Source organism: Galeopterus variegatus, unplaced genomic scaffold, assembly GCF_000696425.1.
Source record: "Galeopterus variegatus unplaced genomic scaffold, G_variegatus-3.0.2 Scaffold2038, whole genome shotgun sequence".
Lineage (NCBI taxonomy): Eukaryota > Metazoa > Chordata > Mammalia > Dermoptera > Cynocephalidae > Galeopterus > Galeopterus variegatus.
The window spans coordinates 238,304-257,752 of record NW_007728149.1 but is presented as its reverse complement, the minus strand read 5'-3'; the positions used below and the strand labels follow the sequence as shown (position 1 = coordinate 257,752).

Here is a 19,449-nt window from a genome sequence, read left to right as displayed (position 1 = left end):
TAAAGTGAGTAAAGTGAAACATCCCTTCTGCTCTATCTTTTTTATGCACAGAAGAGAAACACACATTATCATGCCTCAAACTGTTTATTTGCAACTACATAATTTCACGCAATTCTTCCAAACAATGACATAAAATAGATTTCCTTGTGTATAAATAAGTTACATACTCTCCATAAAGTAAATGCTCAAAGGTGCTAGAACAGATCGTCCACTCCTACAGTGTTCTTATAGCCAACAAAGTTGATGCACAATATATAAATACTCAAGTCCAATATTAAAAACTCAGGCACTTGACTAACTTTAATAAAGTTTCTCAAACTATATCAATATATCTAAAGTGCATATATATATTTTTAAGAAAGATTATTCTCAACAACTTTTCTATAAAAATAAGTTTGATGGTTTGGTCCATCTAACTTCACTACTATTAATATGAACTTTTAATGTGTAGTAAGGTTTAGTCTACCTTTCTCTCAACATGACACCAACAGAATCAAAAGGAGCTAGTGAGGTGGTAACATGTGAGGATTAATCCAGTGATTCCGGTCACAATGCATTCCAGGAGGAGGTACCCATGTCACTGGAATTGGACGATATGGTTTATTCTTCCTTCCCTGATTTGGATAACCAAATGGAACAGGAGGAGGAGGGTAGTGACTCTGATGGCCATTCCCTCGGTACATTCCTGGCTTTTTTCTGGGCAAAGGGTGCCACATTGGAAGAGGTGGGAATATCAGCTCTGAAATCTGTAGAAAAGAGAAATCATTAAGTTAATTCAAAGGAAAAATTAGTTATGTGTTAAGATTAAGTGACCTTCCAGACTTCTCATCAAAGACAGACAAAATCACTCACCCACTACCCTAAGACTAGGTCTAAGTGACTTTTTTTTTTTAAAAGATGACCGGTAAGGGGATCCCAACCCTTGACTTGGTGTTGTCAGCACCATGCTCACCCAGTGAGCCAACCAGCCATCCCTACATGGGATCCGAATCCGTGGCATTGGTGCCATCAGCACCACACTCTCCCAAGTGAGCCCCAGGCTGGCACCCTAAGTGACATTTTTATGGTCAAGTCTAAGTATGTTAAAAAAAAAATCCCTCATGTATAACAGATAATCAATTTTTTCTGAATGAATACAGAAATGAAAAAATTCAAGCATGGCACTATAAAACAACTTCAACGAGAGAAGATAACATGGAATGAATGGAAGCTTGTAAGGTCACATAATAGACCAGTGGTTTCCACAGCTGGCTAAGCAAGGAGTCACTTAGGGAGCTTTTAAACACAAAATGTCCCATGCCTCAGCCCTGGTATATTGAAAAATAATAAAATCTTAGGAATAGAGACCAGGTATTTTCATGACGCTCTCCAGCTGATTCTGTTATAGCCAGTTTAGTGTTTGTTAATAACTGTCTTAGATTATACTATAAGTCAGGTAGGCACCTTAAGTTCACAATATTCAAAATGTTTTTATCATCAGTTTTATCATCTCTCCCCAAATGCAGCAGCTGTGTGCATTTCTCTGCTTTTTAATTTCCCCTTCTAAGTAAAGGCATTTTTTTTTACTTATATTTTGTAAAGAACTGCATTCATATGATGGAAAATTCGAAAGGTACAAGGATAGTTTACAGTGGAAAGTCCCTTATCATTAACTGACCAGTCTACTCAATTACCCTTCTCAGAAGCAACTGACATTAATCGATTTTTTGTGTATACATTTAGAGGTAGTCTAAGCATATATCTGTGTGCACATTTATACACACATTTTTTAAAAACATTCTATTTTGTACTCTGCTTTTTACATCTGATAATAACACATTTCAGAGAAATTCGTATCAGTACATAAAGTACTGATAATACATAACTACAGTTAGACAGTATTGCAATGACTACGTCATAACTAAATAAACTGGTCTCCGACTGAAGGGACATTTAGGCTGCTTTCACTCTTTCACTATTGAAAAACTGATGTACAACAAAGAAAACAATGCTACAGCGAGTAAGAGCACAGTTACTTCTCATATGAGGATTTGTAGACCTGTATTTTCATTTCTCTTGGTAAATACTTAGGAGTGTAATCGCTGTGTAATAAGGCAAATGCACAATTAACTTTGTTAAGTACCAACTTTCCAAAATGGTTGTACCATTTTCCAGTTTATGAATCTAGCTACTTCATACCCTTGTCAACATTCGGTATTGTCAGATTTTTTAATTTAGCCGTTCTGGAAAATGTAGTATTTCATTACAGTTTTAATTTGAATTTCCCTGATGACAATGAGGTTGAGCACCTTTTCATTTGCTTACTGGTCATTCACATAACTTCTTTTGTATAGTGTTTACTCACATCTTTTGCCCATGATTTTTAATTAGGTCATTTGTTTTTTACTACTGATTTATAGCAGTGACTTTAAAAGTACATTCTTGAAACAAGTACTTTACAGATATATGTAATGAGAATATCTTGTCTCAATCTCTGGTTTGCCCATTCATTTCCTTAATGGTTTCTTTAATGAGCAAAAAGATTTTTAATTTTCATGAAGTCCAATTTATCCATTTTTTTCTGGTTAATGCTTTTTGTGGCCCCTGGAAGAAATCTTTGCCTATCTTGAGATAATAAAAATACCTCTGTTTTCTTCTAAAAACATCAGAGATTCAACTTTTCTGTTTAGGTCTATGATACATCTCAAATCAATTTTTTTGTGTTTGGTGTCAGACAGCAGTTAGGTTCATCTTTTTTTTTCTTATATAGATTATCTAATTGTTTCAGCACCAGTTTTTGAAGAATTTCCCCGTTGAATTTTTTTTTTTTTTTTTTTTTTTAAGATGACCGGTAAGGGGATCTTAACCCTTGACTTGGTGTTGTCAGCACCACGCTCAGCCAGTGAACGAACCATCATCCCTATATGGGATCCGAACCCGGGGCCTTGGTGTTGTCAGCACTGCACTCTCCCGAGTGAGCCACGGGCTGGCCCTCCCCGTTGAATTTTTTAGTTACTTCTTTAAAAAACAGAAAACAAAAAACCCCAACCGTACACATATGGGTGTATTTCTGGACTCTACTGTTCCATTTGTAGATTTCTGTATCCTTAAACCCACGCTGTCTTGATGAATATAATGGCTTTATATTAGTGTGAGTCTTCCAATTTGATTCTCCTTTTTAAAAGTTTTTTATCTATTTGTCACTTTCTAGAAAAAACCTTCTGGGATTTTGATTGATTTGAACTGAATCTATACGTCAGTTTTGGGAGAACTGACACAATCTTCACTTCTTAATTTGTGAAGAGCTGTCTTTGGGGGTACCTTTCAGAAAACACTGAAAAACAAAGACACCAAGCTAGGATTTATCTGTCCTTATTTGATAATCCCTTTTAAAACTCTTGGCAATGCCAGATTCAGTAAAAAAAGTATATAGGAAGAAAAGATTAAAGTGAGCCATTTGCAGTAGCTTTCTACACAAGAGCTTGTAATAGTGCTTCTCTGTTATGAAACATTTTGTTAATGAGTATAATATCAAGAAGAAATGTTTTTCTTAAAAAGAACATGAGACACCTTGATTTCCATGCCTTTCTGTTATTCTAATAGTCTTTCAACATGAGGGAAAAGAAATCCAATTTAACTTTAGAAGAAAACCTAAAAAATTAAAGGTCAATTTACTTGTAAAAAATTAGCAGCAATCAATTTAATTTGAGACTGACTTACATGTTTGATTGGTTAAATAACAAACAAAATTCTGAGGTAAAATTACCACACATTTGAGTGAATTCCCAGAAATTTAATTAAGGGAATTTGCAATATATAACACATCACAGAGAGAAAAAAAAATGCCACAAATATTTATTACAAGTTTTAAAAACGACCCTAAAATACAAGTATTATGTTTACTTATCTCTTTAAGGAATCTCTCTGGAAGGATACCAAAAAACCCATAAAACTTGGTGATGTATACCTCCATGATAGGGCACAAAACTGGTGGTGAGAGGAGAGGGAAAACTTCTCACTATTATACTCTTTTACACTGTTCTAAGTGGGTTTTTTTGTTTGTTTTTTGTTTGGGGGCAGCTGGTCAGTACAGAGATTGAACCCTGGACTTTGTTATCACCACCACGCTCTAACCAACTGAGCTAACAGGCCAGCCCTGTTTGAAGTTATATAAAGCAAGTGCATGTTATATACATTATAATGTATATGATAAAATATGATATTCATCAGAACTAATCTTCCCCTCAAGCCTAGGAATGATAATTCGACAACTGAAAAAAAAGGAGAAAAATCAAAAATTAAGTTACACTGAAATAATGTTCATTACATGAATGTATACTGAATTTATAATTTTAGTTGCTCATACTCAAAACTCTAATACTCTGCTTCCTACTCATTAGGTCTGAATTTTCATTCTAGCCCAAATCCAACCCTACCATAAACTTGGTATATTTCACTATGTCTTCTTAAGGTAAACTAATAAAAATAGGTACATGTGAAAATACACTTAAAATTAGAAATAAGTATATGTACAGAATAAGGCTCAACTCAAAAGATCTCTGAATTCTTTTGACTTTAAAATAACTCTTCTACTGGCCAGCCACCAAAAAAAAGCTTTTCTGTTGAAGAGTATTGTTTGGCAAAAAGTATATTAAATGTTCTTTGGTATGTGGATACAAATAAATAAGTGAATGAATCTGTAAATGCATGCACATTAGCTATATGACTCGAACTGCTAAAGCAAAGAAGATACACTGTTTGGCTTGAGTAAAAAAATGAAGCAAAACATAATTTAGTGAAGCTTCTCTTTAACCACGGAAAGAGAGAAGAACAAGAAAGTTAAATCCAAAGGTGTGAATTGGAAGTGTTCGATACTCCAAAAAATGATTGGCAATTTTTGACTAAAATAAGAAATTTTAAAATATCAGGAACATTTTATCATCATGACTTTTCTATTTTGCCACAATTTTTGAAATATATTTATCCTAGTTATTGTGTAGTGAAGCAGCCCTTTGATAAAGTGACTCTAGATGCCTATTTACAGCTCAAAGCAGCAGCTTCCCCCACTTACTGTTTGAAAGGCAAGAATCTCACATCAGAAACCTTGGGCAACACAAACAAGACTACCTGAAATACCTTGGCAAGCCCTCATGTCCTTCAATATGGAGACATTTCATCGTTACCTGGTACACAGGGCTTGGGGTTGCAGTCACTGAATTGTGTTTCACTTCCACTTCTTTACTTGTTTCTTCATCAGAAGAAGAGGATCCTGAATGATAATCAGAGGTAACCTTATCAAGGGCCCTGGTAACTTTCTTAGAGATCTCATCCTTGTTCTCATCCTCATTTTCAAAACTGGCAACAATGAATGCATTGTTTTTCTCTCCATACCTAAGGATAAAACAAAAAACTTATAAATGTTGTTGAAGTCACATCCACAAAGCAAGAAATGTCCATAAAAACAATTAAATAGGTCTGGACAAGCCATCAGTTCAAGGCAAAGAATGAGCCATCCCGGAACTTGACCCTACAATAGCCAATCCCAGCTCCATGCCAGTATGTAGGCCACAATTTTCTACTACTTACCTATTTATGTACAAATAAAAGTGAACCCTTTCTTTCCCAATTTTCTTTCTTTTCTACTGACTCCTAACAACTATTAAGAAATCCATTGTTTTGGGCCGGCCCGGTGGCGCACTGGATAGTGCGCCGCTTGGGAAGCGCGGCGGCGCTCCCGCCCGAGGGTTCGGATCCCACGTACAGACTGGTTCCCGCTCACTGGCTGAGCGAGGCGCGGGAGCAACGCCGAGGGTTGCGATCCCGTTGCCGGTCCCCGGTCCGGTACGGGGGCCACAATGAGGGTTGCGATCCGTTGCCGGACACGGAAAAAGACAAAAGACAAAAAAAAGAAAAGAAATCCATTGTTTTGATTACATTTTTTGTATGTACCAATGAAATTGGTTGTACAGTAAAATTTTCTTATGTATTTCTAAAGTCAATGTATTGTATATCCAAATAATTCAAGTCACAAATCAACTAGATACTTCCTTATGAGTATGGCTTTTACCACAATTAAATTAAAAGGGGGCCTATGTTTCTTATATTCACACTGACAAAAATGAGAACTGAAGAAATTGTTGGGGTTAAAGAAAAAAAAAAGACTGTTTTGAGAAAAATAAAGGGATTTTACTTGAAATGTATTGCTTACTGCATAGGGATTCCTAGGATAACTGCTCACTACTCACCCCAATTTTCTTAAAGAAGTAAAGTCTTTTTAAAGACTTTAAGTAAAGTTTCTTAAAGAATAAAAGCCTTTTTATCGTTCCGAAACATTTTTGAAGGTTTGATTTAGGAAAGATAATTGTCAAAATATGTAACATTGGCTATGCTGGTTATTTAAAAAAAGAAAAAGAAAAATTCTGCAATGAGGGAAAATAGCATACTGAACAGTAAAACCAAGAGTTTTTATTCAGAGGACAAAGCAGAAGCCCACAAATCTACTGAAGTAGATTTAGATTGCACAATGTAAACACTACGAAACAATTTCTAGTAAGTGTCAGGACAAAAGAAATTAATTGTTAAGCAGCTCTTACACAACATGTAATTAAAGTTAGAAACACAATTAAAGTGATTCTAAGCTTGAAAAAAAGATAAAAACTGAAGAGGAAATAATGCCAAGTTTTTGATTCAATAGAAAAATAGAGTTAACTGATGTCAGTTCATTTCATTTCAAGACAACCCATCTCAAATTATTTTGGAGTTAGGAATGATTATAAGGTAAACCACCTGTTATAAAGCCTTTGAAAGTTTATGTGGAAATCAAGTAGTCTCACAGATGAGTACTATTTCTTTATGTAGCTGTGCTGTCTTCCATTTCTACAGACTGAGTGAAGCCATTAATACTACCTAAATATGGGGCTGGCCCGGTGGCGCACTGGATAGTGCGCCGCTTGGGAAGCGCGGTGGCGCTCCCGCCCGAGGGTTCGGATCCCCCATGCAGACCAGTTCCCGCTCACTGGCTGAGCGAGTCACGGGAGCAACACCGAGGGTTGCGGTCCCGTTGCCGGTCCCCGGTCCGGTACGGGGGCAACACTGAGGGTTGCGATCCGTTGCCGGACACGGAAAAAGACAAAAAAAAAAAAAAAGGGGGTTTTGCCCCCAATTTTGGGTAGTTTTTTTTTTTTTTTCCGGGCCCGGAAAAAAAAAAAAAAAAAAAAAAAAAAAAAAAAAAATACTACCTAAATATGGTGCATAACACCCTTTTCTATTCTTTTTCAGTTTACCTCATAAAAGGAATTGCTACAGAACGGTGGAAAGAGCATTGGACTTTAGTTTCTTGTTCTGGCTCTGCCACTATAACTAGCTCTATAGCCAGAGACAAGTCACTTAATCTCCCCAGGCCTTAGTTTCCTATCTGATGAGGAAACTGGAGTGGGCTGGATAATGGTTGATCTTTGGCCAGTGATTCCTTTTAGTATAAAATGCCTTAACATCTGCGTGAGTTCCTTACAACACAGAATCTGTGTACCATTATTTCAAGTTTACTTAGCAAACAATTTTTTTTTTAATTTTTTAAATTTTTATTTATTTTTTTTAGCATGCAATTTTGACAAAAGAAATTGCCCCTCTGTCCTCCCCATGGCTTGAAAACTAAACAAATTTCAATACAAGCAAAGGTTAACTCATAGGTTAATATTAGTAATATTAGCAATAGGCTTAGACCTATCTTCAATTTTACCCATTAAAGGACTTTTGATTCAAACAAAACAGAAAGGCTGGAAATCTGAGAAAAACTCCTGCCATTGTAGAAAAAGAAATGTAAATCAAGGACAGACATTAATGATTGAAGGATCAGCTTTAGTAACTCAGATTTCTTTGACACCCCGTTAGGTTCTGCACCTTCCCCTTTGTAGTATTTTAGTATGAGGGCTCTCTTTAAGGCAAGCGAAGCTGCTGACTAAATTACTGCAACACAAGAATATGCAGTTAATTCCATGGGAGATTTAGTAACAGACACTTTTACACTTTCTGTTTTTTAATGATGCACTGCTAAAACATCAAGGCCAAATTTAGTTCATCTACAACAAATCAATAATATATAATGCTCTTTATCAGAAAAAAAGGATTGCAGAAATTATTTTTTTAAAAGTTGTAAAATTTGTTGAGTAGATAATGAAGCTGCCAACTATTCTCAGATCTTCTCATCACCGGAAAAATCTGTTATCTATACTGTATCCTCTCAAATATTTCACTAAGTGACAACTTTTCTTTTTTTTCCCCTTTTTGTCTTTTTTACTGACCGGCAACGGGATCGCAACCCTCAGTGTTGCACCCGCACCGCGCTCAGCCAGTGAGCGGGAACCGGTCTCCACATGGGATCCAAACCCTCGGTGGGAGCGCCACCACGCTCCCAAGCGGCGCACTCTCCAGTGCGCCACCGGGCCGGCCCTAAGTGACAACTTTTCTACCTATATGGCATTCCTTGTACTCTTCCAACATTTTATTCTGACAGAATAACTGAAAACTATGAAGAATGTTCTTTCTGAGTGCATCTCAATTTTTTTTATAACCTTAGTTAACCTCTAGTATATCAATGAATTATTATTTTTAAAGATTCTCAGATATTTGCTCAGTTATAACTGTTAGATCAGCTTTGTTTTAATTTCCAGAATATTTATCTTTCCAGTTTTGGTCCAAAAGCACTTCTCAATATGTCACTCTCCTCTAATGAACTTAAATCAATCACCTCAACTCAACTGCTAATGCCTCCTTCTTTTTGGGATTCTCTTTGTCACTGAATGAGCACCCTACATTGTAAAGGTGGTTGCTATTAGTTGAGGGAAAAAACTCATAGCCAGTTTTTGGCAAAATTTTAATCATATATAAGGGCCGGCCCATGGCTCACTCAGTAGAGTGTGGTGCTGATAACACCAAGGCCACAGGTTCGGATCCTATATAGGGATGGCCAGTTAGCTCACTGGTTGAGTGTGGTGCTGACAACACCAGGTCAAGGGTTAAGAGGTTAAGATCCCTTTACTGGTCATCTTTAAAAAATAAATAAATAAATAAAGATATATAAAATTATTAGGAGGCTACTGAATGCAAAATTTTCTTAATATGAAAGAACAGTAGTTTTTAATTATCTGGCATTATGAAGTATTGAAGTGTTCACTTAAGTAGAATGTCCATATAACTAACGCTTCTATTTTCAGGTGCCAAGACTTATTTTAAGTATTTTAAATAAATATGTCCAAAATGTTTATGTAATTATCCAACTTCTTAAACATCCCTGAACATAAAAACTTTCCCTTGATGATTTAGGATCATTAAATATTATATTTGTGTGATAATGTATTTATGCTGACTTTTTACCTTTTTCGGTCTCGCCTCTATTCAGACTATCTTACATTTTGGGGGTAGCTTTTATAACTACTATGAATGAACGGCCCTCTTTCAAATGCTGCTTCTAATTTCTTATGGGCTGGGAAACTACACAATTAACTTAAAGAACTGTGTGTTAAATAAAAGTCAGTCAGGATCTAAGTGAAGGCCAAATAAAAAAACAAGGAATTCAGTATAGTAACTTTGTGATAGCTATTTTTCGTAAACTGAGGTCTTCTGTGGAAGTTCAGTGGCCACAGGCTCTAAAGTCTGATACTGGCCTAAGGTGAGTCCTTAATTAGTCCCAGAATCTAAAAATGATTGACCTTCTCAGACCTTGAGATGGCTTACTCTTCCTTTTTCTACCTAAGGAAGAAGTGTTGGAGAATCTTCATCTCCATGAACTTCTCTCACCTATACCCGGCTTCCCAAAGCAAAAAGCATACACCAACTATTGGCAAATCAGGTAGTAATGTCCAGGGGTGGTCCTGATAAAATTTAATGAAAGAATAACCACGTGTTTTTAGCACTACATGTCTTTAACTCCACCTTGATTGTTAAAGATCAGGTCAAAGGCTGTTACTACCTTTGGAGCACATAGTTAAGAGGTGCATCAAAAAGCAATTCTACTACAGTCAATAAAGGAGGGGCCAGGTAATCAGAAGAATTGTACCTCAGAACCAAAAAGAAATAAAAACCCTAAAGGTACAGCCATAGGAAAATTCTTACAGGGGCTCCATGCCTTTGTTCATCATGTTCCTACTCCCTGGAATGTCCTTTCTACCTTGTCACCTGGTCAACCAAGACTGATCATCTCCCAGTTCAAATATCACATACTCAGTAGAGTCTTCCCTGATTTCCTTGAAGAGGAATAACTTTCTTCTCTGTGCCCCCTACCACTACATTTCATACATATTTCTATTATAGCATAAATCAGACTATGTTGTAATTTGCTTACCATTTCTTCTCCTCTATTATACTCTGAAAAACCTAAAAGCAGAATGTTGCTTTCATTTTGGAAAACTCCACAACTAAGAGTGCCTGCTCCGGGCCGGCCCGTGGCTCACTCGGTAGAGTGTGGTGCTGATAACACCAAGGCCGCGGGTTCAGATCCTATATAGGGATGGCCGATTTGCTCACTGGCTGAGCGTGGTGCTGACACCACCAAGCCAAGGGTTGAGATCCCCTTACCGGTCATCTTTTTTTAAAAAAAAAAAAAGAGTGCCTGCTCCACAATGAATGTTTTTTTAATGAATAGAGTTCACATAGTTTTCATACCTAGCACTTATCTTTTACAATTCTGCTCATTAGATGAAAAATAATTTCCACTATGAAAACAAAACCATGAAAATATAACTCAGTCACTTAAAAACCAAAAGAGGGGAGGGAGGGAGAATACAGACAGACCAACCAAAAGTTATTATCCAGTATTATTTGGGATGAGCTTCTTTCCTAATTTGAAGAACAGAAAGACCAGTGCACCTCCAATGAAAGATAATAATTGACCTAGAAGAGTCTACGTGTCTTAAGTTCTACTTTTTTGGTCTACAATAAACTTGACAAAGCTCTACAAAAACTCTGTCCCAATCACTTTCTGAATTGCTTCAGCTGTAATACAGGAATGTAACCAGTCTTTCACCATTACCTCCAGAAGAGTACTTAATAAAATTTACATCTGAGAAAGCCAAACCACCAGTTCCTGGCCACACACAAGCAGGCTGTACATGAAAGAATTTTGTAAAATCAGTTCCAGCATGGTGATCAGTTCAGCCACCAAAGCCAAACTCGAGAACTCACCGACAGCACACTTCACATGGGTCCACCCAGAGAGTGAGCTCCTTTGGCAAGCCCAGGTCGCTGTACAAGATGCAGCTATTCTCACAGGCTTTCAGGACATCAGGATCAACTCTCTGAAACTTATTGACACGAATGCATCTACAACAAAGTAGAGTTACATTAACAGCTTTAACTGAGTCTTAATCATAAATCTTTTTATACCTATTAGTCTTACAAGGGTGAATAATAATAATAATAAAATACCCTGGTGGAGAACCCAGAAGCATACCTATCCTCAATAGATAATAAATGTGAACTACCGTTAAAGAGGCAGCATCAAGACTGCTAAGGGCGGGCCGGCCCGTGGCTCACTCGGTGGAGTGCGGTGCTGATAACACCAAGGCCCCAGGTTCAGATCCCACATAGGGATGGCCGGTTCGCTCACTGGCTGAGCGTGGTGCTGACAACACCAAGTCAAGGGTTAAGATCCCCTTACCGGTCATCTTTAAAAAAAAAAAAAAAAAGACTGCTAAGGGCCCGTGGCTCACTTGGGAGAGTGCGGTGCTGATAACACCAAGGCCATGGGTTCGGATCCTATATAGGGATGGCCGGTTCGGTCACTGGCTGAGCGTGGTGCTGACAACACCAAGCGAAGGGTTAAGAACCCCTTACCGGTCATCTTTAAAACAAACAAACAAAAAAAAGACTGCTCAGTATGGTGGAAAGAGGACACCGATGTGAGACCCCCCCAAAATCACTAGAACTGGCTCTACCTCAGTTCACCCACATACTATTCCGACTACACATGTACACTAAATGAGCAAGGAGTATGAAAAGTTGCATGAAATTACTTAGAACTCTGAAGGTAAAAGTTTTTGTAGGCCAAGCTCCTATACAACAAATTCTCTAGCAAAAGACCTCAATCAATGTTTCAAATAATATTTGGAAATTCTTGTGGCAAGTTTTAATTTGTCATTAACTAGCTTTCACATGCTAGACAATAAAATAAATGTTAAGAGGGTACCCTTCGCCTTGCCTATAATTGTTCTAAAAATATAAAATCAGTCAAGGACACAGAACCATTCATAGCCCATACTGATCATTAAAGATACCTAACATGTTATTGGCTTATTTCATTTAACTTCTATTACCCAAGGGTTTTCCTTGCTGTTGTTGTTGTTTTAATAGTTGTCAAATAAGTGAGAAAAGTTTCTAAACCATTATAGCCTCTGTTCCGTTTGTTTTTTAACCTAAAAAAAACCCCACATCTACCTCATGGAACGTTCAAAGATAGCTGCAAGACAGAATTCAAAAATACACGTTAATATAAGCATTGTCCTTAAGTAGGGGAGTGGTAGCCACAATAGAAACTATTTACTGCCTACAACCAAGAATCAATCAAGAGAACCTAGGTTTTAGTACTAGAATACTTATCAGGTGAGCTTAGATAAATCATTTCACCTCCTCCTCAGACCTGAAGCTATAAATATATAAATACAAGTTAATTTGCAAATAGTAATTATGTCATAAAATACAATGATATCCAGAGAAATATGCTATTTAAAGTTTTCTAAAAATCAAATTATTATATTAGTTGGATTCAATTTTCATTTAAAAAAATGAAAAGTTCTCATTAGATAACAATTACTAATAAATGTTTCTAATTAATAATAAACTGTTTTTGAAGGCCTACTATGCAATGGACAGTTTCCTAAATACTTTCCATATATTAACTGTTATAATTCTCACAATCATCCCATGAGTTAGATACTACTTTCCTCAGTATAAGAAAAAAAGGAGAGAGTCTGAATAACTTGCCCACCCTCACAGAGTCAGTAAGTGATGGATCCAGGGTTCAAATAAAGGCCACCAGACTCCAAAGTTCATGTTATTTAACAATACCTTATTCTATTTGTATGTACCCATTTTAACATCACCATTAACAATATAGCAAATTCAGAGTGGAAAAAACTGTTTTAGAGTATGCAAGATTCTGCTAGGTCCTTTTTATACAAGATGGTCCTATGCTACAGATTCTAATGCTGCACAGGGTAATTCAAAAGTCCCTTGTGCCCTTGGGATCAAAAGCAGTTAAGGATAAGAAGATTTATCTTAGATGCATGTTTTTCTTATCTACAATGAGGGTGATGTAGGCTCTAAGCTTAAAAATTATATGTAAAAACAGATGCTTACATAGAGACCTTGCTTCAACAAAATTTGCATACCTTACATATTTTTATGCTTTTTATCAGTGTACATACTGTGACTATTTATTTACTACCCTTCAAAATCAAAATTTTTAAAGTCGGGGCGGGGCCAGCCCGTGGCTCACTCAGTAGAGTGCGGTGCTGATAACACCAAGGCCATGGGTTCGGATCCCATATAGGGATGGCCGGTCAGCTCACTGGGTGAGCGTGGTGCTGACAACACCAAGTCAAGGGTTAAGATCCCCTTACTTGTCAGCTTTAAAAAAAAAAAAAAATTTTTAAAGTTGCATAAAATATTCTATCATTTACTTAATGCTGAGTTTAGTTCTTTCCAACTTTTTACAATTAAAAAATGTAAGAAACATCCTTATTCATACATATTTGTCTGCATTTCTGATTATGCTTCCAGAATAGATTCTTAGATTTACAGTTCAAAAGTTATGAATATTTTTATAGATCTTGATAATACTGTCAAACTGTTCTCCACAAGCATCTTATTTGTATATATTACAGACAAACAATTTTAATTTCTAAATATTTTAGAAGAAAAAGAACACTCCAACCTACTCTATGGATTAAAGAGTCTCTACTAATTCTGGTTATATTCTATTCATTTTTATAACTGCAATGACCCACAATTAAGTCTAATAGTTTTCTACTTCGAAGACAGCTTCAAAATGACTCAATAATGATACTTCTGATTGCATGCCAATTTAATCCTGTTTGACTAACTTTTTTTTCTCAAGTTTTTAGAATTAATGGAAATGAAATTGTACACTGTCTGACCTTTAAGTGTTTACTTGACAGTGCCTCCTTTTTCAGTAATAGTATGGTGGCTTGGCACTTCTAAAAAGTCTTCATCCAATGTCAATAAAATCAGTATAAAAAGCCTCAAAAGCTCAAACTCACAAAAGCTGTTCACTTTATGAGAAATGAAGATGTGCAGAAAAAAATTTAGAGAATCAAGTTAGAAGATAAAAAGATGACTTGAGCCTGCATCAACATCCACATTTCTACTTTAATTCACTACATTTTCTTTTTTTTTTTTTTTTGTCTTTTTCCGTGTCCGGCAACGGATCGCAACCCTCAGTGTCGCCCCCGCGCCGGACCGGGACCAGCAACGGGATCGCAGCCCTCGGTGTTGCTCCCGCGCCTCGCTCAGCCAGTGAGCGGGAACCGGTCTGTATGTGGGATCCAAACCCTCGGCGGGAGCGCCGCCATGCTTCCCAAGCGGCGTACTATAGCAGTGCGCCACCGGGCCGGCCCTCATTCACTACATTTTCTAATTTACTAGGAAACCTCTTTGGATAAAAATGAAGAGGAAAACACTAATTACCTTGGTTATTTTCTTGTCAATAGAAGGCAAGCTTACAGGGCTTTTAGAAAATGAAAAATAAACAAATCGTATTTTCACCTCCCTCATAGACTCCTCAAGCCCTGCACTTGCTCAGTGGCTTAAAAGAAGTCCTTTTTACATATGAAAGCACAGAAGTGCTGATTTGTGGAGGAAACTTTGAGGACAGCAATATGAACACATAAAAGAAAATTTCTGTAGTTGTAATTATAGTCACAACTGTTTCACTTTTATTTTTTGTGGCCACATCCACAAATGGAGAAAGGTTTGATAGCTGAATTTAGCTGTAGAACATTCTCAACCCAGGTTCTTGAGTGGTCAAATAAATACTAGGGAGTGAGCATGCCAGGACATGATTTATAGGAGCCTGCTCTTCTTTACTTCAAGCTGTAAATATAATGTATAAACCAGAGTACAAAAGACAGCTTCAAGTGAGAATTATCTTCCTCTTCAGTGCCAAGGCAGTGGTGGCACTGTGGTGTACAGAAAGCCTATGAGAATGTGGGGTGGGTCAGACCTGAGTTCAAATCCTAGAGCCAGTATTTACCAGTTGTTGATCACTGGTGAGTAACCTTCATCTACAAAATAGTTACACACTGGCTTTTACCACAAAAAATTATGAAGTATAAATTAGATTATTCCTGTGTCAAGAACATACCTGGTGTCTAATACCGTAGATCATAATTTTTTTTCCTTCAAAAAACAGGTAATGTGTAATTTACTTTTAGATACAAAAAGACTCATTTTCCTCAGCTCTTAACATGCCCATTTATGGGTGACTGTGGGTCCTCAAGTACTTGTGATACATGGAGAAATGCAGTTAGTCAGGCATCAGACTATAATCAAAAGAGACTAACTCCTATGAGCCTAACAGCATTGGCCTCCCAAGTCCAGGCAATGGTACCCCATCAACAAATACTTGTATTTTAAAATAAGTGAGAAGAAAATACCTAGACACCCCAGAGTTCTGTAATTTTGCAGATAAAACTGCATTAGGCATGATCAGGATACCCTTAAGTCCTCTGGCCTTGTGCCAGCCACTTAACTTAGTTCGATCCAACTGTCCAATCTAATCCTTTACCTGTAGGCCTGTCCTTTTGATGGTTTTTCTGGATACCAGTGATTTTTATATTTTTCTTGAAGTATTAGAGTCAATTTCTCAGCAAACCTCTCAACTGCCTCTTTTTTCAACTTATCATGTTTTCGAACTAGCCTTGTGAAAAAGAAGACAACAGCAGCAATTTCATTCTTCATTTTTCCCTGCAAAGATAAAACAGGTTTTCTCAAAAAACCAAAATATAAAAACTGGAAGATAAGCTCTGCAAAATATCCCTCCTTTACAACTCCTTCCAATCTATCTTATGTTTCATTGGCTCTTATCTGATGTACAGAACAATCACTAATTTATGTTTATGCCATAAAGACATTATTATAAAATATTACTTAAGAATCTTATCACTTAAGTAAAGAGAGCACACCAAATTGCTTCTGTTGGCTAAACTAAAATCAGATATCACTCAAAGAGAAGCACTGTTAACAAATGATACTACTATGTAGTTTTTACTATAAGTGTCAATATTTAGCTACCATAATTCAAGTTTAAAATTCTGTAAAATAATATGAACTTTAAAACACAAAGAGTCCACTTTAAATCTAGTATTGCAGAGCCATTTTGGGAAAGTTTGGCAGTTGCTAAAAAGGTTAAACACAGAGTTAACATATGACCCAGAAATGCTTCTAAGCTATATACCCAAGAGAAATGAAAACATAGGTCCACACAAAAACTTGTACAAAAATGTCCTTAGCAGCATTATTCTTAATAGACAAAAAGTAAAAACAACCCATATGTCCATCAACTGATGAACAGACAGATAAAGTGAGGTATATACATGCAATGGAATATTATTTGGCAACCAAAATGAATGAAGTACCAATACAAGCTATAACCTGGGTGAACCCTGGACCCTGAATATATTATACTAAGGGAAAGAAGCCAATCATAGAAGACCTCATATTGTATGATTCCATTGACATGAATAGTAATTAGTGGCCTAGGAGCAGGAGAGATGGGGGGAAATGAGCAGTGATGCTAATAAGTAGGGGGTTACTTTTTAAGGTGATGAAAATATTCTAAAATTGACTATGGTGATGGTTGTACAACTGTGAATACATTAAGACCACTGAAGTGTACATTTTTAATGGGTGAATTGTATTTTAATAAAGTTGTTATACATTAAAAAAAAAATCAGTACTGAGTTTCTGTAAGTACTCTTTCAGGAACAGCGATATATCTACCTAAAACATAAGACAAAAAAAAAAAAAAAAAAAGAGAGACTCCACGGGCCGGCCCCGTGGCTCACTCGGGAGAGTGCGGTGCTGATAACACCAAGGCCAAGGGTTCGGATCCCACATAGGGATGGCCGGTTAGCTCACTCGGTGAGCATGGTGCTGACAACACCAAGTCAAGGGTTAAGATCCCCTTACCGGTCATCTAAAAAAAAAAAAAAAAAAAAGAGAGAGACTCCACCAGAACATATTTAACAGAGCGGAAATTCAGGGTCATCCACAGAAAATTGAACTACAAGAAATAATCAGAGATTTAGCTGCATTTTGGAATTGTCTCAAAGAAAGACTTTTTTAAATGGCAGACAGACCTATCATTGATTAACCCATAAAGACAAAAACCTTGTCCTGGGATTGTTTCGATATACATTCTGTCATTACGCGGTGAGCTCATTCATTTGGCTGCTATAGGTAACATGGAGTTATTCGGATGCTCCATTTACTAAGCTACATCACCTTTTCTGGGGCCAGCTATTAAAGACATACAGACTCTGCTATGTTTAATACAAAAACTGACTAAAACTAGGAACAGTTTGTGTTCCCACACATTCAAAAAATAAAGCCAATTCTGTTAGCTTTCTTTTCTAAAACCATTCTTCATGTCTCTCTTCATAACGTGATTCCTTTACTCCATGTGCAATTTCAAACAATGGACCTCACCAGTGAAATAAATTCTATACAGTCAAGTGAGAGGTGTGCTAGCAGCCATAGCCACCCTGATCCTGGATGGGAACACACCCAAACTTCCCTCCTGGAACCCCAGAATGCCAAATTCACTCTACAGCCAGCTACCAGCACGGGTCTACACGGGTCGCACGGGTTAGTGTGAGGGGAGGGCACACAAAACCCCAACCCACCACAACTGCTGTGCCACCACCTCCTGAAAAATGTGAGCCATTTCTATTTTACGAAGCTACATTTATATTCCACCACATCACGATGGAAAAGAAAACCCATGGCAATTTAATATACGGTTTGGGAAGAAAGTTGCTGATGGAACTGCATTAGTCTCCAACCCACCAAAGAAAACAAGGAACCTCACTAAAGAAATATACTGAATCCTTAACTAGATCATTCTCCTCATTCATCAAACGTGCCAACTATGTGCTACATACACCAGAGTTTGGGATTCTGTTTTTGTTTGCTCTGCTTCCTATCAAAAAGTAAAAAGGAAGGAAGGAAAGAACCACTTAGTGGTTGCTTTTGGTTGTAACACAAGATGAGTCATACGGACTTTTTTTTCTTGACTGGAATAGCTGAAAATCTCTCACTCCCAGCCCATATCCTAAGAGTACCAAAAGGTAAAAGAGGGAGAGTGGAGAGTGATAAAGTCAGAGAACAACCAGAAACAAGGGAGACCAACAGACCACCTTGGGCACCTTAAGTAGCCGCAATTCCTCCACCCACACTCAGAGCAAAAAGCTCCCATTTTAAATATCGCACGGTGACGTCATCCCGGGACGTCGTCACCGCGGCGGCTGCTCCTCAAGTTCTACTTTGTTCCACAGGCTCCTCCACTCACGGCTGCGTGGAGCAAACCCAAAGGGAAACCTAGCTCGGCCTCCTAGGAGTTTATAACTTTGTACTTTTCCCTCCCTTGTAACGAAAAGCTAATCGCAACCGTTTCTAGCAACACATTTTTCTCCCGATACACGTTCCCAAGGTGGAGGGAGCGGGAAGACCAGCCGGTGGAGCTGAGGGGCCCCTGCCAGCCTCCGAGCGTTACAAAGCGGGCTGCGGCCCCCGAAGAGGAGAGGAATTTCCGGGGGGCCGGGAGTTGGACTTTTGGAAGCCATCAAAACCTGCCGCTCGGCACTCCGCCTGGGGTTTTAAGAGCTAGATGAGGAGGCATCCAACACTCCACCCACTCCTGAAAGAACGGCCTGCAAGCTGCGCCCAACTTCTGCAATCTCGGTTACCCCAAGTTCAGGAAAGGGCCCTAGAGCTCAGTTTCCTGCCTCCCCTCACAACCACCTCGCGAGGGTCCCCGGGTGGCCCTGGGTTTGAGGACCGGGCTTCCCTAGGCGCGACCCTCCATACAGCGAGAGGTCCCCGGCTCCAGAAAAGCCAAGGACGCCAAGGGGGTTGGCAGAGGGAGGGAAGGCGCAGGGCTGTCGCCCACCCCGAGGCGGAAGGTAACGCGCGGTGGAAACGTGGCAGGCAGGAGCCTCGAGGCGGCGTCTCCTCCCTCCAGAGTCCGCCGAGGGTCCCGCGGAAGCGCTCCCGGGCCGCCCTCGCGGCCCTCAGCCCTTCCTAAGCGCCGAGCCGGAGCCCGTGCAGCCCGCTTCGATCCCGCCCTCCCCTTTCCCCGCGCGCCGCCGGCCAGCCAGGCTTCGACGTGGCCTCGGGGCGTCCGGACCACCCTCCCCCCGAGGCCCGAAGCCCCGCCATGTCCCTCTCCTCCCGGCC

General features: G+C 38.5%; 1 protein-coding gene across 1 annotated transcript; it reads right to left on the bottom strand.

Moving 5' to 3' along the window:
- Positions 1-71: 71 nt before the first annotated feature.
- BTG3 (BTG family, member 3) lies at positions 72-15,957 on the bottom strand. The gene is made up of 4 exons (XM_008580170.1): positions 15,779-15,957; positions 11,158-11,295; positions 5,163-5,370; positions 72-746 (listed from the first exon to the last, which is right to left on the bottom strand). Exons 1-4 carry the CDS (start codon positions 15,949-15,951, stop codon positions 504-506), a joined length of 762 nt encoding a protein of 253 aa, XP_008578392.1. The 5' UTR covers positions 15,952-15,957; the 3' UTR covers positions 72-503.
- Positions 15,958-19,449: the final 3,492 nt, after the last annotated feature.

Excerpts from the sequence above, each read along its gene's own strand:
- BTG3 (XM_008580170.1), bottom strand. The coding sequence starts at position 15,951 with ATGAAGAATGAAATTGCTGCTGTTGTCTTCTTTTTCACAAGGCTAGTT. Across the intron at positions 5,371-11,157 it reads CCATGTGAAGTGTGCTGTCG|GTATGGAGAGAAAAACAATG; the intron begins GTGAGTTCTCGA and ends TTTTATCCTTAG. Across the intron at positions 747-5,162 it reads CCCCAAGCCCTGTGTACCAG|ATTTCAGAGCTGATATTCCC; the intron begins GTAACGATGAAA and ends TCTTTTCTACAG.